The 24920-nt window shown below is 42.5% G+C and overlaps 3 protein-coding genes across 3 annotated transcripts; 1 reads left to right on the top strand and 2 right to left on the bottom strand.

Annotated features, from left to right (window-relative positions):
* The first annotated feature begins 372 nt into the window (after nt 1-372).
* LOC115174380 (muscarinic acetylcholine receptor M5-like) lies at nt 373-1957 on the top strand. Its single transcript, XM_029732899.1, has one exon. The coding sequence runs from the start codon at nt 482-484 to the stop codon at nt 1955-1957; it is 1476 nt and encodes a 491-aa protein (XP_029588759.1). The 5' UTR covers nt 373-481.
* A 5248-nt stretch (nt 1958-7205) lies between these two features.
* On the bottom strand, nt 7206-10982 carry LOC115175125 (ER membrane protein complex subunit 7-like). The gene is made up of 5 exons (XM_029734333.1): nt 10747-10982; nt 10103-10222; nt 9697-9835; nt 8502-8582; nt 7206-8166 (listed from the first exon to the last, which is right to left on the bottom strand). The coding sequence occupies exons 1-5, from the start codon at nt 10980-10982 to the stop codon at nt 8011-8013; spliced, it is 732 nt and encodes a 243-aa protein (XP_029590193.1). The 3' UTR covers nt 7206-8010.
* A 3818-nt stretch (nt 10983-14800) lies between these two features.
* On the bottom strand, nt 14801-24512 carry LOC115175126 (KATNB1-like protein 1). The gene is made up of 10 exons (XM_029734334.1): nt 24353-24512; nt 18150-18280; nt 17783-17820; nt 17247-17547; nt 16761-16876; nt 16615-16665; nt 16425-16514; nt 16164-16268; nt 15896-15989; nt 14801-15544 (listed from the first exon to the last, which is right to left on the bottom strand). Exons 2-10 carry the CDS (start codon nt 18267-18269, stop codon nt 15512-15514), a joined length of 948 nt encoding a protein of 315 aa, XP_029590194.1. The 5' UTR covers nt 18270-18280; nt 24353-24512; the 3' UTR covers nt 14801-15511.
* Nucleotides 24513-24920: the final 408 nt, after the last annotated feature.

The following is a 24920-nucleotide window of genomic DNA, read 5'->3' on the forward strand; positions in this document are numbered from 1 at the left end:
GGGGCATTGTTTCCGCCTGACAATGATTAATCATTGAATGACTTCAAAATTACAAGATATGAAAAACATGAATGACAAATTGTTTAAATAATTATAAACCAAATAGAACACTTCAGTGATGAACATTTATCAAACAACAAATTACATATGATTTTTATTTTTTTTAAGTCAAAAAGCATAAACTGATTTTTGAAAGATACACCAAGATATAGATAGTGTGTCTTATCCTTGTTTTTTTTGTTTCTTTCAGGGGAAATAATAATGGAACCACAGAAAGACAATTCCCTATCTATCACTTCACTGTAACATAAAGAGACAGCCACTCAAAATGGACGTCAAGGACCTCCAGATCCAAAACTCCACGTTCGAAAGCAACACATCAGACATTCAGCCCGTCCCACACAACCTATGGGAGGTCATCACCATAGCGACCGTATCAGCCATCGTCAGCCTGATAACAGTTGTCGGCAATGTTCTGGTGATGCTGTCGTTCAAGGTCAACAGTCAACTAAAGACAGTCAACAACTACTACCTTCTCAGCTTAGCCTTCGCTGACCTCATAATAGGAGTCCTGTCCATGAACTTATACACCTCATACATCCTAATGGGCTATTGGTCCTTAGGGAACCTAGCCTGTGACCTCTGGTTAGCCATGGATTACGTGGCCAGTAATGCCTCCGTTATGAACTTGTTAGTCATCAGTTTCGACAGGTACTTCTCCATCACAAGGCCGTTGACCTATAGGGCCAAGAGGACGCCGAAGAGGGCGGCGATTATGATTGGTCTAGCGTGGCTAGTGTCGTTTGTCCTCTGGGCACCGCCTATCCTGTGCTGGCAGTACTTTGTCGGAAGTCGGACGGTCCCGGCAGACCAGTGCCAGATCCAGTTCTTCTCCGAGCCGGTGATCACGTTCGGCACCGCCATCGCTGCGTTCTACATCCCTGTCTCCATCATGACCTTCCTCTACTGTAAGATCTACAAGGAGACAGAGAAACGCACCAAGGACCTGGCTGAGCTGCAGGGCCTCACCACATCTGGTCACCCAGAGACTGTTAATAAACCCCAGAAAACAGTTCTGTTACGGTCCTGTTTCAGCTCCAGCAACGACAGGAGGGACAGAAGGAACCAGGCCTCGTGGTCCTCGTCCAATCAGAGTAACGTCACCAAGACCACGACCCGGTCGGACGAGTTGGCCTGGGCCCGGGCCGACCAGGTCATATCCTTCAACAGCTACACCTCATCTGACGAGGAGACTCATCATCCTATTTCCGCTGCAACTTCCCAGGGGTCGTCCAAAGGTCAAGGTCAGACTGAAAACGGACAGGCGCCCGCTGGTTATGGTGATGATGAAGAAAGCGAGTACTTTCCGACCGCCACCCCACCTCCGAAAAAATCCAGCAAGAAGGGAATCTCCTACAGGTTCAAACCGGTCTCGAAGGATACCAGCAGCCCTCAGAATGACAAGAAACCCAACACAGACCCTAAAACAGCCCCTCCGTGTCTCTCTGAGTCTGACCAAACAGGAGGACAGAACCACCACCAGAACTCCTCTCCATCATCCTCCACCACCACCACCACAACCACCACCAAGCCCATGGACCCCGTCCTGAAGAGCCAGATCACCAAGAGGAAGAGGATGGTCCTCATCAAGGAGAAGAAGGCTGCCCAGACCCTCAGTGCCATCCTCCTGGCCTTCATCCTAACATGGACGCCGTACAACATCATGGTGCTCATCTCCACCTTCTGTTCTGACTGTATCCCTGTGTCTCTCTGGCACCTGGGCTACTGGCTCTGTTATGTCAACAGCACCATTAACCCCATGTGTTATGCGTTGTGTAATAAGACTTTTCAGAAGACCTTTAAGATGCTGTTGATGTGTCAGTGGAGGAAGAAGAGAGGGAAGGATAAACTGTACTGGTGTGGACAGAACCCGGCCATCAACAGCAAGATGACATAATGTGGTGGGGAATAGAGAATATATATATTTGGGCATTCAGCAGCAGACCCCTTTTTAAAAAAAATCCAAACTACTCTCTGTACAGTAAGCAGATATGTTCAGCATATATGGCCCATATGGGTATTAAACCCACACCTGGTGTTGCTAGTACCAAGCACTAATCAACGGAGCACAATTGCCCCCCCAACGTTATGAACTGTAAAACTGGCATAGTGTTTGAGCAGTGTCTGGTGAATGCATCTGTGCTTTTATCAAATTATAAAAAGTTGCACATGAAATGGGAGGCTTTCGAACCTCATCATTTGTCATGTACCCCAGGGTTTCACAAACTTGGCCGTGGAGCCCCTCCACTACATGACTGATTTACATAATCACAGCTACTCTGTGATTCTCATGGAATGTACATATTGAACATATTACACACATTTCAACAAGTATGTTTGTTGTATTGGATAAAGAAAAGCATTTTCCTGAGTTTTTGTAAAGATTTTACTTACAGTTGTATGTACCGTACTTTGCCTTGTGCATTTCTAGTAGTTAAATGTTATAATAGTTATTCATTCAGTTTAGACGTGTTCTTTCAGTTAAAGTGGATTGATCTTGCATCCAAGGGCTATATATTATACAATGTTTACAGGTTGTTATGCTGGTCTGCAGTTTCAATATAATGGAAATTAGAAGCATTTTGGAGATTGTACACGCCCACTCATCGCGAACACACACATTACCATCATTCCTCTTTACCTCTGTAAGCAGAGCCGGAGGTGAATCCGATTATACACCGCACGTACATGTAAACCACAGGAGGTTGGTGGCACGTTAATTGAGGAGGACGGGCTCGTGGTAACGGCCGGAACGGAATCAGTGCAATGGTATCAAACACATGGTTTCCGTGGTTTCCAGGTGTTTTGATTCCATTGGCTCCATTCCAGCCATTATTATGAGCCGTTCTCCTCTCAGCAGCCTCCACTTGATGTAAATACATCCCAACCCAAAATAACATCTTCCTACAAATATTACATTTCATATAGTTATTGCCCCTACTGTAAAACGTGAACACTAGACACAGCATATCTAATCACTCCTCACCTGCAGTACCTTAAGTACCTACGAGGTTGAGTTAGGTTTTGAAGCTGTATACTATTGCAATACATACGTCCTTTGTAATGTAAAATGTTTCCTCTATAAGTTCTGTGCCTTGTGTTGCGATCAGAGGACATGATGACGTATATCGTGAATGGATCTGTGTTTATCTGAATCTCTACTGTATAGTATGCTGCTTGTGTCCCTTTGATCTGATCAGTGAAATAATACCAATTGAAAAATATCAGTAGAGATCCTCTGAACGCTCTTTTGTTAACACAATGCTTTGTTTACAACGTGTTGAAAGTATTATTATTACAGAAACAGAACTTCAACGGAAGACCCTACATCTAAGGACATGGTTCCCAGCATGGAGGAGCCAAGGACACTCACACTGACACCCACAAAACTGTTCAAAATATTAACATGGGCACAGTCTGCTATTAATACACAGACTGTAATTATTATGAATTATTATGTATTATTATTCATGTATAACTAAATAGAACATTAATGATTGAAAGCCTCTGCATATGTAACAGGAGGGTTTGCAGAGGACAAAGGGACACCGCCTACCTAGGAGACAGTGATCTGAGGCGACTCATGTGGTTCATTGGTCCCTGGGCTACAGTCGCTGACGCATCACAACTGTTCTGTTTCTGGATCACATCAACATGATCTCTCCTGTGAATGACAGGATTCATTTCATACCCTGACTATTTACCAGGAGTTTTACAGAGAACAAAGAGACACCTCAGCAATCTGACTGACTGACTAGTGACACCCACCTAGAGGACAGCGATCTGACTGAGTGACTAGTGACACCCAGCTAGAGGACAGCAATCTGACTGACTAGTGACACCCACCTAGAGGACAGCAATCTGACTGACTAGTGACACCCAGCTAGAGGACAGCGATCTGACTGACTAGTGACACCCAGCTAGAGGACAGGGATCTAGACAGAGAATAGTGACACCCAGCTAGAGGACAGGGATCTAGACAGAGAATAGTGACACCCAGCTAGAGGACAGGGATCTAGACAGAGAATAGTGACACCCAGCTAGAGGGCAGGGCTCTAGACAGAGAATAGTGACACCCACCTAGAGGACAGGGATCTAGACAGAGAATAGTGACACCCACCTAGAGGACAGGGATCTGACTGACTAGTGACACCCAGCTAGAGGACAGGGATCTAGACAGAGAATAGTGACACCCAGCTAGAGGACAGGGATCCAGACAGAGAATAGTGACACCCAGCTAGAGGACAGGGATCTAGACAGAGAATAGTGACACCCAGCTAGAGGGCAGGGCTCTAGACAGAGAATAGTGACACCCAGCTAGAGGACAGGGATCTAGACAGAGAATAGTGACACCCAGCTAGAGGACAGGGATCTAGACAGAGAATAGTGACACCCAGTTAGAGGGCAGGGCTCTAGACAGAGAATAGTGACACCCAGCTAGAGGACAGGGATCTAGACAGAGAATAGTGGGCCATTGCAGATGTTACCCAAGCTGATGTGTTTCAGAACAGAGCAGTGCATTACATATGGAGCCCTGCTGGACACACAACGATCTCTCCCATGTTAGATTGGTCTATAAATAGTCATTCATCTTAACAGTTGTCCCTACAGCAACCCTGAGTGTAATTGATCATCAAGTGGTTTTTAATTGAGGACACTTATCATGGACAATACGCTTTAATATCTATATTTACACTTTGCTTCTGCTTGCTTTCATTAAAACAAAACAAAAACAGCTGTCCAAGCCGCGTGAAGTTGTCGGGAGATGAAGCTAGTGGGTGACAATGTCATCTCAATTCATTCACACTTTACAAACTGTGCCGGTGATACACCGTTTTTTTTAAAGAAACCCCAGCGACCACTTTATGATAAATGCAAAATACAACACAAACCAAGGTATGATAACTAAGAATTTCACTCAGAAATCTAGCAATTAAAAGGTGATCAGGTGTAAGAAATATGGTTTACACTCCCTCTAGCCCACAAACAGCAATCCAATGTTTTATACATGGCCAGAGCAGTGTTTACCTCGGGGGAATTGGAGCATAACCTACACTGTGCCTAGTTAAACCACTTTCATGTGGGTTAACCATTAAACTGACTGGTAGATATATTTTTATCCATATTTATTAATCAGTGATGTTCCACATCCCCATAACAACCGCCAGGCATTCCAATAAGGCAGTTCTAGAACATGACAGTCAAAGAGAGGGAACACACCATAGCGAATCCAGACATTCCAATAAGGCAGTTCTAGAACATGACAGTCAAAGAGAGGGAACACACCATAGCGAACCAAGACATTCCAATAAGGCAGTTCTAGAACATGACAGTCAAAGAGAGGGAACACACCATAGCGAATCCAGACATTCCAATAAGGCAGTTCTAGAACATGACAGTCAAAGAGAGGGAACACACCATAGCGAACCAAGACATTCCAATAAGGCAGTTCTAGAACATGACAGTCAAAGAGAGGGAACACACCATAGCGAACCAAGACATTCCAATAAGGCAGTTCTAGAACATGACAGTCAAAGAGGGAACACACCATAGCGAACCAAGACATTCCAATAAGGCAGTTCTAGAACATGACAGTCAAAGAGAGGGAACACACCATAGCGAACCAAGACATTCCAATAAGGCAGTTCTAGAACATGACAGTCAAAGAGAGGGAACACACCATAGCGAATCCAGACATTCCAATAAGGCAGTTCTAGAACATGACAGTCAAAGAGAGGGAACACACCATAGCGAACCAAGACATTCCAATAAGGCAGTTCTAGAACATGACAGTCAAAGAGAGGGAACACACCATAGCGAACCAAGACATTCCAATAAGGCAGTTCTAGAACATGACAGTCAAAGAGAGGGAACACACCATAGCGAACCAAGACATTCCAATAAGGCGGTTCTAGAACATGACAGTCAAAGAGAGGGAACACACCATAGCGAACGTGTGCGGTGCGCTGTAGATAAACTGCTGTGTGTAGGCGAACCGTGGATGATTCAACACGTACAGTCAGGAAATGAAAAGAAAATGATGCAGATGTTCTATGGTCAGAGGAAACAGGACAGCCGCCCGCTGAGCACTGCCAACGTTCTTTATGGTGTTCCCTTCCCAAAGATTGACAGAAATATGGTTGAGACGCAAAGAAAATTAAAGGAGAGGGGGTAGAAAAATGGTCAGATTAATACTGCCATTGAGAAAATTCAAAACAAACCGAGACATGATCTTTTTCAAGGAGTCTCACAAAAATAAGCATTCTATCTACCCGCTATTCTAAGTGCTCTGAACAAATTAAGGGAAACGTTCACAAACATTGGCACATTTTAAGATCCGATGACAGTATTGGTAATGTGTTTTCGGACCCACCCCTGGTCATATTCTCGCGGGGCAGAAATCTCCGAGATCAATTGGTAAACTCTGATTTACCACCCCAAGATATCCATGCACAAAATCTATTTGCGCCCCTACTGGATGGAAACTACAAGTGTAATGGCTGTGCTCAATGCAATGGCACTTATAAAATGCAGATCCTTCAAACACCCCCCAAACAGGGAAACAGATCCCAATTAAAAGGTGTGATCACGTGTTATTTACCTTATAACTTGTCCTTGTGGTAAAAAATGATGTGGGTAAAACAAAAGTGCGAATTAAAAAGTACAAATCTCGGAACATCGTAGCACCATTAGGTGCAAAAACACGACTTATCCAGTTGCTGCCCACTTTTTGGAACCAAACCACTCGATTTCGTCCCTACGTTGTAATGGCATCGAACATGTCACCCCCCCCGAAGGGAGGTGCTCCCTTGGGGGGGGGGGGGGGGGGTGACCTTGACAATTTATTGTTAAAACGAGAGGCTGCCTGGATCTTTTGATTTAAATACCCATGCTCCTTTCGGTCTCAATGCAGACTTTGATCAGAAGCCATTCTTGTGATCCTTGTGATTTTCACTATTCATTGTAAATGTTTGTAGGCCTATGTAGCCAAACTGTATCTATGATCGTATGCTATCTATTCCAAGTTTTTGGTATGCAATTATTTTTATGGCATCTGAGCTCCTAGTGTGTGTGGCTCTCCTTTAAATTGTTCAAGCTTCGTCCCCAAGGAATACACAATCCACAGAACACAACTAGAGAGACAGTTTCATCATTTACATTTTATTTCACCTTGGTATTTAAATAAGTATTTTTTTTCCATTATTGATAATTAAAATTATATCCATTTTACAGTCCATTCACAGTTGTATTACTTAGACCCCTCATATTCAACTCTGGACCTCGAAGGCAGTTCCACTGCTTAAAAAAATAATAATAATAAATATATATATATATATATATATATATATATCCCCTGTAATCAGGGACTGATTTAGACCTGGGACACCAGGTGGGTGCAATGAATTATCAGGTAAGACCGAAAACTAGCAGGCTACGGACCTCGTAGGGTCAGAGTTGAATACCCTGAACTAGGCCCTAACTCAAAAAAAATTAATATTTGAATATTAATGCATTCTCTCATTCAAGTAGTGGAAGAATTAGAATTGGCATACATGTATGGTGCCGCAGTAAAGTACTACACACACCCAAGGGTTGTTAGAGACAGTTATCCCATCTATCCAAGGAGACAAGAGTTAAACAATAAGGAGTAAATGAAGGGACCAAGCAGGCATAACAAAGTCACTCACAGGTACAATGCAAAACATCAAATGAAGTTTCAACAGCGCAGTGCAAAAAAAAATATTTATACCTCAAGCCTTCTCATATCCTCAGTCATTCCACTTACAATCAGACAGTCAGACTTGTATTTCAGACCAAAATAAAAAGACCCCTCTCAAAAAACAACTGTACAACAGACAAATGAAAAAGTTCTTTCAAATGTTTATTATTTCCATGGCATGACTAGTTAGAGTGGTTCCTCAGGCCCGGGGTACATGTAATGTTCTGGTACTACCTCCTCTTGACTGCTGGGCGGCCACTAGCCTTGCTGCCACCTACAGCCTTGGTGCTGGAGCTCTTGGACCCGGAGAACAGCTTGGTCATGAACTCAGACACGTCAGGTAGCTCAGGGTTGGGGTTCAGCATGTTCATTGACTGCTCCATTTCCTGGGAAGGTAGAGTGAATAAACACACAAGATTAGTTAGTATCACACTGGTGTGACCTAGCCTGGTCTCAGATCGGCTTCTGCTATGGCATGACAATGAGAGTTGGCAAGACAGCGAAAAACAGATTATGTAGGGTGCTTCGCATTGGTGGTGGATGAGGTGAGCTCCCTTACTATGAAATATACATTTTGATTATGAGCAAGTTTATCTAAATGGAACTACACGGAATGTACTGGATGGCAGACAACTCACGACAGGTGACTAGAGATGTGTCAGAGAGAGAGAGAGAGAGAGAGAGAGAGAGATAGTGTCAGAGTATAGCTGTCCCTGTTTACCTTTCTCATCTCAGGGTCGTTGGTGTTGACAACCTTTGGGAGCAGGACGATAATGAGCAGAGGAAGGACCATCATCAGGACCTGGGGAATCAGACATGTATTAAATCAAATATTTGTCACACGCTTCGTAAACAACAGGTGTAGACTAACAGTGAAAGGCTAACTTACGGGTCCTTTCCCAACAACGCAGTTTGAAAAAATATATACCCATCCACACACACGTTCAAATGTTTGGGGTCACTTAGAAATGTCCCTGTTTTTGAAAATAAAGCACTTTTTTTTTGTCCATTAAAATAACATCAAATTGATCAGAAATACAGTGTAGACATTGTTAATGTTGTAAATGACTATTGTAGCTGGAAATGGCTGATTTTAATGGAATATCTACATAGGCGTACAGAGGCCCATTATCAGCAACCATCACTCCTGTGTTCCAATGGCACGTTGTGTTAGCTAATCCAAGTTGATCATTTTAAAAGGCTAATTGATCATTAAAAAACCCTTCGCAAATTATGTTAGCACAGCTGAAAACCGTTTGTACTGATTAAAGAAGCAATAAAACTGGCCTTTAGACTAGTTGAGTATCTATATGCCTTTCTTTCAAAAAACATGGACATTTCTAAGTGACCCCAAACTTTTGTACGGTAGTGTATATTACACACACAGTACCACTCATTCCAGGGGTTTTCCTTTATTTTGACTATTTTCTACATTGTAGAATAATAGTGAAGACATCAAAACTATGAAATAACACACATGGGATGACATAGTAAACAACAAAAAAAGTGTTAAACAAATCTAAATATATATTATATTTGAGATTCTTAAGCTACCCTTTGCCTTGATGACAGTCAAATGTTAAACAGCAGAGGGCACCACCTATTATGTTTCTGATATTGGCTCGACCTTTAATTCTATTACTCACTAGTACAAACACCATGCAAAAAAAAGGCACGAGTTAAATGACACCTGTTAGGGAGGCATGTGTGTTGAAGGACCGGTATGATACCTTTGCATGGGACAGTAAAGCAATTACAATACAGTAATACTACACTATTACCACAGCAGGACTCTCCTCCAATCACAAAGCTGCAACTTCACATTTACTTAGAATCTGATGACACAGCATGGCCTTCTTTCAGAATAAGTGCCAAGGGACACAGTAAACACTATTCTACGCATCTGATCATCTCACCATGGGATTCATGAGGAAGTCAGTCCACCCCCAGGTCTCTCTCTTCATGAAGTAGGTGTGTGGCCCAGAGGACCTCAGCTGGAGCGGGTACGGCTGGCGGATCACCTCAGACGTCTTGATGAAGTTCACCAGGCGGGCCCTGTGAAGTCAACCACCGCTTAGACATGAAGTCGTCTCCTTCCTTACCATGTACACTGCTATAAGCCTGGCAAAGAGGCAAGACATCAAGGGCCCTTCTCCCAGATACAGAATAACACTAGACTCATAATGTCAATGGGAAATCGGCCCCGAGTACGTGGACAAAACATGTGGAAGATCATGAATGAAGACATGCTGATACGGTAGAAAAATTCAGTTTTGTACACCTCCCTCAACGACTCTCACACCCTGAACAAAACTACAGTACCTCATTTTTCCTTTAGACGTGATGTCTACACGGACTGCTTCAAATTTGTATCCAGGTGAGATCACTTCCACAACGTAAGATCCCGAGGGAACATCATTGACGACAAAGCTGCCATCAGTTCTGCAGAGAGGATTGAGAAATTCTAAGTTGCAGGTTAGGGATTTACTAAGGAATCAATGAATATTATACAGTAACAGCCATGTTCAGTTTGATCTAGCATTATAACAGGTGTTGGAGTCCTAGTTAACTAGCAAACAACATTTACTTAAACCCCTTGACAATGCACTGTGGAATTTACCACATGAAAAAGTTGGACAGTCAGCATAGTCTCAATTAGTTATTCTTCATCTCAATTATCAGGCATTTGATAAGCTAGACTGCAAATAGACTGGGACGATCACACCGATAACGTCGTTAACTAGCTGTCAACTACAAACTAGCGATGGGACAAGACTAACTACCAATTGTATATCACGAAATCGTGGTAAAAAGTACCACAAAAAAACGCGCCTAGCAACAAGCGAGGCTAGTTGCTAGTAGTGACCACAGCACAGGGCCCCGGCTAGTGTTAGCACTTAACTTCCACAACAAACCGATAGCTGTAACTACTAGTTGTTTTTCTTCGTTCAAGCCTCATGTCTTACCTCATGAAGCCTATATACTCTTCTCCCTCTACCGTGATTCGGGCTGATGAAATCCAGTCTTGTGTTTTCACTCCAGGAACGATTGCCCGACCCTCGAGTTTGAAACGATCCCCGTTTGGTTGAGCAGATCCACTCGTCGCGATAGGCCCCGATTCTATATCGCTAAAACAGCACACTAAAACAAACATAGCCTGTAGAAAAATACAGAATTCTGATAGTCTGCCATGTAGCAACATGTTTACTTTCAGTATTTCAACAAGGGTACGTTTTCTATATAACTATAATCATGTAGCCGACAAGCAGGTGAACGTTTAGCATCAGCTGTCTTCTGCCGTCGGGAAATATTCACGTCACCTCGCTACATTAAAAAAAAAACGTTACTGACACCCGGAAATACGCAACTTCCCTGTGTAAACAGACATCTGTCGATAGTCAAAACGTCTATGATAAAGGCCATTTACGTCCTAGTTTGTTTTTCCTCAAGATCAAAGACATTAACCAGGTTTCCATCCAGTTTTTATGCGAGTAAAGCCGTACCGTATAAAGAAAAATCACGACAGCTGTGATGGAAACAGGAAGTTTCACAATATACAGTGCATTTACCCTCATATCACAATATACAGTGCATTTAGCCTCATATCACCATATACAGTGCATTTAGCCTCATATCACCATATACAGTGCATTTACCCTCATATCACCATATACAGTGCATTTACCCTCATATCACCATATACAGTGCATTTACCCTCATATCACAATATACAGTGCATTTAGCCTCATATCACCATATACAGTGCATTTACCCTCATATCACAATATACAGTGCATTTACCCTCATATCACCATATACAGTGCATTTACCCTCATATCACCATATACTGTGCATTTACCCTCATATCACCATATACAGTGCCTTCAAAAAGTATTCATACCCCCTTGACTTAGTCCACATTTTGTTGTGGTACAGCCTGACTTCAAAATGGATTACATAAAAAAAATTCTAACCCATCTACACATAATACCTCATAATGACTAAGTGAAAACATGTTTTTAGAAATGTTTGCAAATGTATTTAAAATGAAATACAAAAACCTAATTTACATAAGTATTCACACCCCTGAGTCTGTACTTTGTAGAAGCACCTTTGGCAGCGATTACAGCTTTGGGTATGTCTATCAGCTTTGCACATCTGGATTTGCAGATTTTCTCAAGCCCTGTTAAGGTAGATGTGGAGCGACGGTGAACAGCAATCTTGAAGTCTTCCCACAGATTTTCAATGGGATTCAATTTTGGGCTTTGGCTGGGCCACTTAAGGACTTTCACATTCTTGTTCTGAAGCCATTCCAGCATTGCTTTGACTGTTTACTTACATGCTGACCACACCGCTCGTGTCGCATGCGCTGCAAAATAAATGTACACGTACATGTTATTCAATCATTGCACCCACACTGCTCACACACGTCAACGAGCATCCACATAGCCAGGCGTTGAAATAGAACTTGGTTCTATTTGTGACGCTTGATGCGCTGCATGTCCCTCCTCTCCCATCTCCTCATTGGTTTTTAGGAGCATATACCTATGTGGGTGATTGAAAGATGAACTGAGGTCTACACTCCAGTCCAGTTGGTGGTGGTGGTAATGCACCTTAAAGTTGGTTGTCAACCACCATATAGTCTAAAGAAGAAGAAGCCTGAAGGAGAGATTACTAGAAACGAACTCGGTTTATCCTTTTATCTGTGGATTAGTTGTCAGAGTAGAGGACCTTGTGCATTTCAGGTAAAATAACAACCCAACGTTTATATCCCAGGACAAATTAGCTAGCAACTGCAAGCTAGCTAAATAGGACAAATTAGCTAGCAACAGCAAGCTAGCTAAATAGGACAAATTAGCTAGCAACAGCAAGCTAGCTAAATAGGACAAATTAGCTAGCAACAGCAAGCTAGCTAAATAGGACAAATTAGCTAGCAACAGCAAGCTAGCTAAATTGCCATAAATGTTTGCTTATTGACCTGTCGCCAAATTAATATAATTGGTTCAGAGTTCATTTTGATACTTGAACCTGCGTGTCCTGCTCGCATCTAGTGTGGGGGGACAAAATCAACATGCGTTGTCAGCATGTAAGGTCATCTGCACTCTGAAAGCAGGTTCTCATCAAGGATTTGCCTGTATTTGGCTCCATTTATTTTTTCTTCTATCCTTACCAGTCTCCCAGTCCCTCCCGCTGAAAAGTTTCCCCATAGCATGATGCTGCCAGAACTATGCTTCACGGTAGGGATGGTGTTAGATTAAATAAAATGTTATTTGTCACATGCGCCGAATACAACAGATGTAGTAGACCTTACAGTGAAATGCTTACTGACAAGTCCCTAACAAAACAATGCAGTTAACAAAAATAAGTGAAGTATTTATTAAATAAACTGAAGTAAAAAAAAAATATATATACAAATTAAAAATAGAAGAAAATGTTAAAATAAATAATTAAATAGCAACAATAAAATAACAGTAACAAGGCTATATACAGGGGGGTACTGGTACAGAGTCAATGTGCGGGGGCACAGTTAGTTGAGGTAATTGAGGTAATATGTACATGTAGGTAAAGTGACTATGCATGGATAGTAAACAGAGTAGCAGCAGTGTAAAAATGGGTCAATGCAAATAGTCCAGGTAGATGGGGGATGAGCTGCGCCTGTCTTTCTCTAGACAATGCACTATGCATTAAGGAGTTCAAGTTGTCTCATCAGACCAGAGGAATCTTTTTCCTTACTATCTCAGATTCTTTTACGTGCCTCTTTCTCAGGAGTGGATTCCTTCTGCCCACTCTACCATAAAGCCCAGATTGGTGAAGTGCTGTAGAGATTGTTGTCCTTCTGGAAGGTTCTCCCATCTCAGCCAAGGAACTCTGTAGTTCTGTCAGAGGGGTCATTGGGTTGGTCATCTCCCCGACCAATGTCCTTGCCCGGTTGCTCAGTTTGGTCAGATGGCCAGCTCTAGGCAGGGTCTGGGTAGTTCCATATTTCCTCAGTGATGGAGTCCACTGTCCTCTCTGAAATTTTCAAAACTCTAAAAAATGTTTTATACCCATCCCCAGATACACTATATTTACACAAAGGTATGAATCACGTTTCACCATTTGGCAGTCCAACGGCCAAATCTGGGTTTGGCGGATGCCAGGAGAACGCTACCTGCCCAAATGCATAGTGCCAACTATTAAGTTTGGTTGAGGAGGAATAATGGTTTGGAGCTGTTTTTCAAAGAGAGGTCCATACAGAAATGGTTTGTCGAGATCGGTGTAGAACTTGATTGGCCTGCACAGAGCCGACCTCAACCCCATTGAAAACCTTTGGGTGGACTGCAAGCCAGGCCTAATCGCCCAACATCAGTGCCTGACCTCATTAATGCTTGTTGCTGAACGGAAGCAAGTCCCCGCAGCAATGTTCCAACATCTAGTGGGAAGTCTTCCCAGAAGAATGGAAGCTGTTATAGCAAAGGGGGGACTAACTCCATATTAATGCCCATGATTTTGAAATGAGATGTTCGACAAGCAGGTGTCCACATACTTTTGGTCATGTAGCGTTTATGCCTCAGAATTCTCTCTCGGAGATCTACAGACAGTTCCTTAGACTTCCTGGTATAGTTTCACTGCCAACTGTGGGACCTTATATAGACCGGTGTGTTTCTCTCGAAATCATGTCTAAACAATTGAATTGGCAACAGGTGGACTTCAAGTTGTAGCAAACATCAAGGATGATCAAAGGAAAATGGAGCTCATTATGACGTGTCACAGCAAAGGTGTGTAAATACTTATGTAAAAGAGATTTCTGTATTTCATTTTTAACATATTAGCAAAAAATCTAAACATGTTTCACTGTCATTATGGGGTATTGTGAGTAGATGGGTAAGACAACTGATACATTTTAGGCTGTAACACAAAATGTGTAGTAAGTCAAAAGATATGAATACTTTTTTAAGGCACTGTATAACCATGGGCATAACACAAATATCAAGTGCCCACCATTTAAAACAACTCAAATATAAATAAAATCCTTCAAGACAGATTTTAGCAAATTTATTTTAAAGATGATTAAAAGAATCACTGTATTTACACTTTTACAGTCAAACATCATTCATGAACAGGGAAAAAAAACAAAAACAAGAAGAGCTCTCATAACTTAAGACCACAGCAGTTTCAAGTTCTTGATTCAGGACATGAGTGGAAGAATCAAGAAGTATTAAACAAAGATGGGGGGGCATTCATTATGTTACATCCATGATCTGTGCAGGTTTACACACAATAGTGAGGAAGAGCGCTGTGGTGGAGAGAGAACTTGGCACGTCACAGAGCGGCCAAGACCCAGTCTCAGCGTGCATCCGAAATGGCACCCTATTCCGGTCAAACGTGCCTTATATAGGAAATAAGGTGCCTTTCTTGCCAAGTCTCATGGAGGTCGACTGAAGAATTGCCCCGTCGCAAGGCGTCGATCCACTTCAATGTGAAGTAGTCATTCCTGGTTTTGCAAAGAGAAAGGCTCCTTCCTCCCTTGCGTCTCTCCTCCCTCCTTTTATAAGTGTCTCTGCAGCTGTGATTGAGTGCGGAAGTTGTCTGAATTGCACAGACCATCAATCCCCATATAATAGAACAGGGTTCCTGTCAGTGTGTGGAGCATTGTCTTGTCTTTAGTGTCACTGGCTCCAAGTAACGTTTAAAAACACAGCTCTATCCGGCAGTAGTGGTCGCTTCCTCAGTGCTACATTGACTGATTGGTCAGCGTAGTTGTAATAAGTAAGACTCAACGGCCTGTTGAGAGAGAGAAGAGACCGGTGAGAGACGATTGGTCAAATGTGAAATGTCAATCTAGACCAGGGATGGGAAACTGACGGCCTGTTTTGTAGGCCCCCGGATCAAAATGTTTTGTTCGTTAGGTGGAGTGGGGGGCCCCTCAACAAAATGTTAACTTAGGGCCCCTGAAAAGCTAGGGCCGGCTTTGACTGGGTATGGATTTGGGTATGCAGATCTGCAAGCTTACTGAGGCCCCTCATGATGAGTTCAGATTTTTGTTGTGGTACCCACCCCCCTATCTAGAGCCAATGGCCTGGAATGAATGAAGACAAAGGATAAATAACATGAAGGGTCGCCATGACACCTTACCTTTGCCATCTCTCCTGTAGTTCCTGGAACTAAACTTAACCGCGGTCCTTCTTCCCACAATTCCTTCAGCTGCTGCTTCATGACTTGGAGGTTCCTGTAAACAGTGTTAAGTCAAATTAGGCTTGTAGCAAAATCATACACAGAGCCTTCTATGGGCGCTGCCACCAAGACCGTAACTGTGCTGTCCGGAGAAAGAGGAAGTTTGGTAAATATAATGTAAAATGTTAAAGAAACCAAACACCAAAAATATGAAAAGCTGTTAATATACCTGTCCTCTGAGCAGCTGTCCTGCAGGCTCTTGCTGTTTGTGGAGAGTTCTGGCCACCATTTCTTAATGACAGACTGAATCCAGTGTAAACCCACAATCAAGTGTCTGGTAAAGGAACAGAACAGAATTATAATTCAGGTGGATCCCACATGTACTTCTACAGCAGCAGCAACTGCAGGTCATTGCTGTAAATGAGAATGTGTTCTCTGTCAACTTAACTGGTCAAATAAAAATAAATACAAATTCCACAGTTGAACTTACTCTTCATATTTACTGGCGAGGATGGTTTTGACTTGTGGCAGGAGGTCTACACAGCAGCCCAGTGATATGCACGGCACTTCGTCTCGAAGGCTACCGAAGCAAAAACAAGTGACACGTGTATTAATTTGCGTCTCATGTTCACTCATCACAGCCATACATTATCATGTTTAAATTCAACTGGGATACTCACTTTTTCGTTATAACTGGCAGGCAGTCAAGAAGCACACCTGTGTCTTCAATTCTACGGAACAAACAGTGTTTATTGGACGTGAACACGTTGATTAAATCATTAACGGTATGTGGACAGGAAGATAGATGAGGAGTCTGTGTTCCTACCTGATCAAGTATGCCACTAGTTCGCTGGCGTTTCTTCGCCATAGTGTCAGAGCTACATTTAATCGGAGATTCCTCCCAAAAAGCACGTGGGTCATTGCGTCGTGATCCTTCGATAGCTGGTCAGGAAAGATAACCACAAGGCAGGGGGGCATGACAAAACAAGTCAATAAAATCCACTTCAAAAAGCTAAAAGGATCAAACAGAAAACACTTGAATTGTCTCAGAAAAGAGAATGACACTTTTCTTCCCAATAAACAGGGTCTACCGATCTATCCCAGTGTGCAAGGATTGGAGAGATATTGGGAGTATGGTGACAATTCCAACCCTCTCAGAGGGTGCCTAGAGCGCAGGGGCAACGGTTTGATGGTGGGAATGGACAGTATGAGGTACAGAAGTGATCCGTCCCAATGATCATTGGTCTGCAAACATCAAAGGATCAAGGGGCCAGGGTAGGGAGTGAATTGGGGACGGCTGATAGTATCTCACCTCAGTGAAGTAATCACTGCACTTGTTTCCCGGCCCTGCCATCTTGGAGCCTGCTTCTGCTACAGAGTTTACGGGGAAAACGCAGTTGTCATTGTAATGTATGGCCTGCACTTCCTCTGGGCAGGTCAGTTCATTTTCCTTGTTGGCCATGTCACAGACAGCCCGACCTGCGGGGGGCGCTCTGTGGCGCACGCCGGAGCTCACCACTACACTGTGAAGCGACAACGAACACTTCCTCTTGTAGCACACAGACACTTGTTTCGCTTTGCCAGAGAAGTGTGCACCGCGACTCACGGGAAATCTGTTGGGGAGAAAAAGGAGGAGTCCAGTTGATATATATATATAAAAAAAAAAGGATTCTGTCTTGATACGGTTAGTTAGGAGACTAGACACTATGGTAGTGTTTGGAGAAGTGCTTGGGAAAAGATGGAAATGTGTTTCGATGGTTAGATTTTCCCCGGTGACTGAGCAGCTGTAACTGCAGTGCTAGGAAAGGCAGCTTGTGCATTAGATCCACATAGAACTGGAAAACTCACCGGTCTTTATCTATTTCTTCCTTATTTAAATAAAACACCTAAAACAAAAAAAGGATAAGCGATAAAAACGTACAGTTTTTCTTTAAAGAGAAATGTTTGACTAAGGTTAGTAAACACCTTTTGGTTCATATTCATAACACAATCACTGTATGATCCCGATTCTCCACACTGTGTGCATTTACACGATCGGCGTCAGATTTAACAAATGGTGAAAACTCTTTCTAGTCAATGCTTACAACAATTTAATGCTTTTATTTCAATGACATGGATTGTGCAAGTGCACACTGTGGGGGGGGAAGAAAAGTGGAGAACCAGGATGAAAAATTGTGTACCAAGTTGTACACTTCCCACCTTGAAATCCACTCACCTCCTTCATATTCTTGTCAGCTGCAGAGTGGTTGCTGATGTGATGGAGAAATTCATGAGGTTTGTCCTGGTTGAGCTGTTGGAATTCCCTGCTTTGCCCATCATGACTTCCAGAGGCCATAGTAAGAGACACTATTTGGAGAGAAATAAAAACTTAGTCAACAGTGTAGAAAGGTAATGCATTCAGTGCACAAAACATCATGCCAAATTATCAAGTCAACTCCCCCCCTTTAACCCAAAGTTCTCTGAACTGTCACTTCACTTCCAGAAACAACCCACTCATCTTTTGCTGAGGTACACCACAAGACGTACAGTGCATTCAGAATGTATTCAGACCCCTTGATTTTTTCCCACATCGTTACATTACAGGCTTATTCTAAAATGTATTAAATTGCCCCAAACAAAGCAAATGTGTTTGTGTGCAAATGTATTAAAAAATATAAAAAACTGAAATATCAAATGTATATAAGTATTCAGACCCTTTACTCAGTACTTTGTTGAAGCACCTTTGGCAGCAATTATAGCATCATGTCTTCTTGGGTATGATCCTACAACCTTGGCACACCTGTATTTGGGGAGATTCTCACATTCTTCTCTGCAGACCCTCTCAAGCTCTGTCAGGTTGGATAGAGAGCATTGCTGCACAGCTATTTTCAGGTCTCTCCAGAGATGTTCGATCGGGTTCAAGTCCGGGCTCTGGCTGGACCACTCAAGGACATTGAGACCTGTGCCGAAGCCACTCCTGAGTTGTCTTGGCTGTGTGCTTAGGGTTGTTGTCCTGTTGGAAGGTGAACCTTCGCCCCAGTCTGAGGTCCTGAGTGCTCTGGAGGAGGTTTTCATGAAGGATCTCTGTACTTTGCTCCGTTCATCTTTCCCTTGATCCTGACTAGTCTCCCAGTCCCTGCCGCTGAAAAACATCCCCACAGCCTGATACTGCCACCACCATGCTTCACCATAGGCATGGTGCCAGGTTTCCTCCAGACGTGACACATGGCATTCAGGCCAAAGAGTTCAATTTTGGTTTCATCAGCGGGCTATCATATGCCTTTTACTGAGGAGTGGCTTCCGTCTGGCCACTACCATAAAAGCATGATTGGTGGAGTGCTGAAGAGATGGGAGAAACTTCCAGAAGGACAACCATCTCAACAGAGGAACTCTGGAGCTCTGTCATTATGACCATCAGGTTCTTGGTCAACTCCCTGATCAAGGCCCTTCTCCCCCGATTGCTCAGTTTGGCTGGGCAACCAGCTCTAGGAAGAGTCTTGTTGGTTCCCCAACTTCTTCCATTTAAGAATGATGGAGGCCACTGTGTACTTGGGGAACCTCAACGTTGCAGAAATGTTTTGGTAACTTTCCCCAGATGGCAACTGCTTGGCCTCCGACTGCAAGGCACTACAGAGGGTCGTGCGTACGGCCTAGTGCATCACTGGTGTAAAGCTTCCTCACATCCAGGACCTCTGTACCAGGCAGTGTCAGAGGAAGGCCCTAAAAATTGTCAAAGACTCCAGCCACCCTAGTCATAGACTGTTCTCTCTGCTACCGCACAGCAAGCGGTACCGGAGCGCCAAGCCTCGGTCCAAGAGGCTTCTAAACAGCTTCTACCCCCAAGCCATAAGACTCCTGAACATCTAATCAAATGGCTACCCAGACTATTTGCATTGCCCCCCCCTTTACACTGCTGCTACTCTGTTATTATCAATGCATAGTCACTTTAATAGCTCTACCTAAATGTAAATTTTACCTAAATTACCTTGACTAACTGGTACCCCCGCACTTTGACTCTGTACCGGTATCCAATGTATATAGCCTCGTAACTGTTATTTTACTGCTGCTCTTTAAATTGTTACTTTTATTTCTTATTCTTTTAAAGGTATTTTTTAAACTGCATTTTTGGTTAGGGCTCGTAAGTAAGCATTTCACTGTAAGATCCACCTACACCTGTTGTATTCGGCACATGTGACAAATTAAGTTATTTGATCTGTGCCTCGACACAATCCTGTCTTGTAGCTCTACGGACAATTCCTTCGACCTCATGGCTTGGTTTGTGCTCTGACATGCACTGTCAGCTGTGGGACCTTATATAGACAGGTGTGTGCCTTTCCAAATCATGTCCAATCAATTGAATTTACCACAGGTGGACTCCAATCAAGTTGTAGAAACATCTCAAGGATGATCAATGGAAACAGGAAGCACCTGAGTAGAGGTCGACCGATTATGATTTTTCAACACCGATTATTGGAGGACCAAAAAAGGCGGACATACACACACATATATTTGTAATAATGATAATTACAATAATATTGAATTTACAATGAACACTATTTTAACTTAATATAATACATAAATAAAATGAATTTAGTCTCAAATTATAAAACATGTTCAATTTGGTTTAAATAATGCAAAAACACAGTGTTGGAGAAGTAAAAGGGCAATATGTACCATGTAAAAAAGCTAACGTTTTAGTCCCATGCTCAGAACATATGAAAGCTGGTGGTTCCTTTTAACATGAGTCTTCAATATTCCCAGGTAAGAACTTTTAGGTTGTAGTTATTATAGGACTCACTCTATACCATTTATATTTCTTAGACCTTTCACGATTGGATGTTCTTATAGGCGCTATAGTATTTCCAGCCTAATCTCGGGAGTTGATAGGCTCGAAGTCATAAATTGTGCTTTAAGCATTGCGAAAAGCTGCTGGCAAATGGAGGAAAAGTGCAGTTTGAATGAATGCTGCCTACCACCGCTCAGTCAGACTGCTCTATCAAATCATAGACTTAATTATAATATAATAACACACAGAAATACGAGCCTTAGGTCATTAATATGGTCAAATCTGGAAACTATCATTTAGAAAACAAAATGTTTATTCTTTCAGTGAAATACGGAACCGTTCCGTAATTTATCGAACGGGGGCAACCCTAAATCTAAATTTTGCTGTTACATTGCACAACCTTCAATGTTATGTCATAATTATGTAAAATTCTGGCAAATTAATTACGGTCTTTGTTAGGAAGAAATGGTCTTCACACAGTTCGCAACGAGCCAAACTGCTGCATATAGCCTGACTCTGCTTACAAGGAACACAAGAGAAGTGGCAACTGCAGGCACCGCATTGATTATATGCAACACTGGACAAGATAGTTAAACTAATATCAAACGTGTAGTAAACTAGTGATTATGTTAAGATTGATCGTTTTTTAATAAGATATGTTTAATGCTAGCTAGCAACTGTCCATGGCTCCTTGCCGCCTCCACTCGCGTAACAGGTGGTCAGCCTGTCACGCAGTCTCCTCGTGGAATATAATCGGCCATAATCAGCATCCAAAAATGCTGATTACCGATTGTTATGAAAACTTGAATTGGCCCTAATTAAAATCGCCCATTCCGATTAATCGGTCGACCTCTACACCTGAGCTCAATTTCAAGTCTCATAGCAGAGTCTGAATACTTATGTGAATATGGTATTTCTGTATTTTAATATATATGCAAAAATTTCTAAAATCCTGTTTTTTCTTTGTCATTAAGGGGTATTGTGTGTAGATTGATGAGAAAAAATATATTTTAGAATAAGGCTGTAACGTAACAAGATGTGGAAAAAGGGAAGGGGTCTGAACACTTTCCGAATTAACTGTATGCGTCCGTCATAGCAGGTGATAATGGAAGTCTGGTGTATGCTGTACTTGTAGGGGTTCATGACCTGGTCACAAAATCTCCTTATATTACAAGCTGCGTTTAACTGATAAACAGTGCTACTACTAATTCATAGGACAACTATGTCTCAACTAGCTACAGGGGAAAAAGTTGGTTTAAATAAAAAAATGGCGGATGACAATACACTGTGCCTGTAACATTAAGCTAGCATTGTCAACAAGCACCTGCCAACAATGCACTAGTGTAGCTAGTGGTGCACGACTAGGATTTTCTGGAGTTGACTCCGTCTCCTGTGGTTGGGAGTCACACTTGCACGACTCCCAACAACACGCTCCAATGGACGCGCACACATGTACACACTACCTCCATTTTGCAGAGTCCTACTAGGAAGACTACATTTGCATTCTAGAAGACTGACATCAGCACAGTGTTATCAACTTAAGCCTATATAAAAAAGGCCTATTTCGTTTGAATATAGAAGTTAATGTGTAGGAACTAGAATATTTTAGTGATACTTCCTGCTGTGTGCAACCTTGATGGATCCCATGGGATGACGCGGCGCTCTCCACGCTGATATTCTTTGCCCTATTTGGACAGTTTTACTAGAGAACCGTATTTGCAAAAAAGAGATGTGTTTATGGATGAGAAAGAGAACTTGTAATTTCCCCAAAGTTTAGCGGGGATGCCCTGCGTCGCGATCTACTGCCTAGGACAGGACTCGCCAACCCTGTTTGTGGAGCGCTGCCATCCTGTAGGTTCACTCCAACCCTAATCTAGCACATCCGATTCAATAATTAGCTAGTTGATAAACTGAACCAGGTTAGCTCTTTAGGAATCGGGTTGAAAGCCCTGACCTAGTAGGACATCAGCCAGGTTTTCATTAAATATGCTATAGACAATACTTATTGTACAATTAGGCCCAATTGTTTACTTTTTAACTAGCCAAGTCAGTTAAGAACAAATTGTTATTTACATTGACTGCCTACCCTGGCCAAACCCAAATGACACTGGGCCAATTGTGCGCCGACCTAAGGGACTCCCAATCACAGCCTGGATTCGAACCAGGGACTGCAATGATGCCTCTTGCACTGAGATTCAGTGCCTTAGACCACTGCGCCACTAGGAATCCATTGAAGAATAGCTTAGCCATATTCATTGATAGCCTAATATATATTTTTGGTGAATTTACAAGGCATTGTAGACAAGACATTGAGATAAACAGATTACAAGATATATATAGCCTATTCTGTCTGCCCCGATCCTCTCCCTCCTCACTATGAAAAACTCTAGTGCGTCTTCGGTCTGTTGCGTGTAGAATAGCTCAGCCTACTTACTCATTGATAGCCACTACTTAAGTGAACTTACGCGAGACATTGCAGGCCAATAAATTGCGAAATACTGCATTGCAAATAGTCCTACCGATGTACGGTTTCTGACTGTCTGCTTGGTGAACGTCATGCCTACCTATGCCCCTCTTCTCTTGATCCCTAGCTAATGTCGCTCTTTCTTTGCTGTGAAAGAGCAGAGTTTGTTCGCGGGAAGTAGCCTAAGGCAACTAACTTTAGTTTCCTCCGCAAAAATACTCAGTCGAAGACTTAGGTGAAACGAAGTGGGAGACGACGTGCAAGGAGTCGATTACTTTGAAGTAGACTCCCCTAAGCGTAGTAGGCTAACAACGAAGACAAGGCGTTGGCTATGGTCAACCATAACCTACGACTACCTACCTACTAGCAGCAAACAAACTAGAAATGTTACAAAGCAGCAAACATTGTTACATGATCTTACCTTGCTAGCTAAGTACACATTTTGCTAGCATAGCTAAGTTACTAACCTTGCCAGCCCACAAGAGTACGCAGCAATGTGTGATCTAACGTCAGTTAGCAACAAGCTCGCTAGCTAGCTACCTTTCTAGAACAATGAGCTATGAACACACACACATATAATAAAGCAGCTATCTAACTAAGTGTAACTACGAGTCTAATGTTTTGATAGTAAAATGTCGAAAGACTAATCTTTATCGGAGTGGCTAGATAGCTATGGTTAGAAAGCAGGCACGCTAATGACATGTTAATTAGACCCTATCCGACTAAACCGTTGAGTTTAGTCGGTTAATGAGACCCTAGTTAGCAAATTATAACGGGCTAATATGATGCTCCAGCCAGCTGGAACGGGTAACTTAACGGTCTGACTTGGCGATATTTTTAATAGCTAGTAAATTAACGAGATCCGTGACAGCGTCAATGGTGAGGGGCCTAACTAGCTGGCTAGTCCAGGAAAGCATTTAACTTGGTCAGGCTAACTGAGTTGGCGAGCTCAAAACTAAGAATAAATTGTCAAACTTTACAAGTAGCTAGCTTGACTAGTTAATATTGGAGATGTCGACTAGCTTGCTATTGATAAGTTAGCTAACTTGCTAGCTAAGACAGCCTAGCAAAGGGTGGGTGGCTAGCCAGCTAGCTAACGTTGGCTAGTTTTATTTTTAGGAAACATATGGCAAGAAAAAAAAGTTGATTTAGCTACTAATTCAGTTATTGCAATCATTATTTTACTAACCGTCACATTTTGCGAAATGTCAGGACTCTCCTCAGCAATGTATGTCCAGGTGGAAGTAGTAAGGAGATACCTGTAAAGTATAAATCTGCAACAAATGTCTGGCTAGCTTTTCAAATTGAATTCACGTTCAGAGCCATTCAAATGAATACACCGTTTGCAAGGATTATGGGATTGATATTGGCAGTGAAAATAGTGGCGTTTTTGCGGTATCTAGCGACGAAAAGTATAATTACACCTCACATTTAGTGTCTGGTCCTAGTTCTCCATCTAGTGTTAGATATGTATTTACACATGGTGTTATGTCACAACACTAAAACAATTGTCAGTCCATTGGTAAATAACTTTCAGTTGAAAATAAAGTACCTACTACAACCTACCAGAAAATGCTGTTGCTATAGTTAGCTATATTACAGCTCTTTCTCCTCCCTGTGAAACTGGGACCCGGACTTCATGACGGGCTGACCCCAGGTGAAGGCAGGTAACAACACCTCTGCCACTCTGATCCTCAACATGGGGGCCCTTACAGGGGTGCGTGCTCAGCCCCCTCCTGTACTCCCTGTTCACTCAT

Source organism: Salmo trutta, chromosome 35 (genome assembly GCF_901001165.1).
Source record: "Salmo trutta chromosome 35, fSalTru1.1, whole genome shotgun sequence".
In the NCBI taxonomy this organism is placed as follows: Eukaryota; Metazoa; Chordata; class Actinopteri; order Salmoniformes; family Salmonidae; genus Salmo; species Salmo trutta.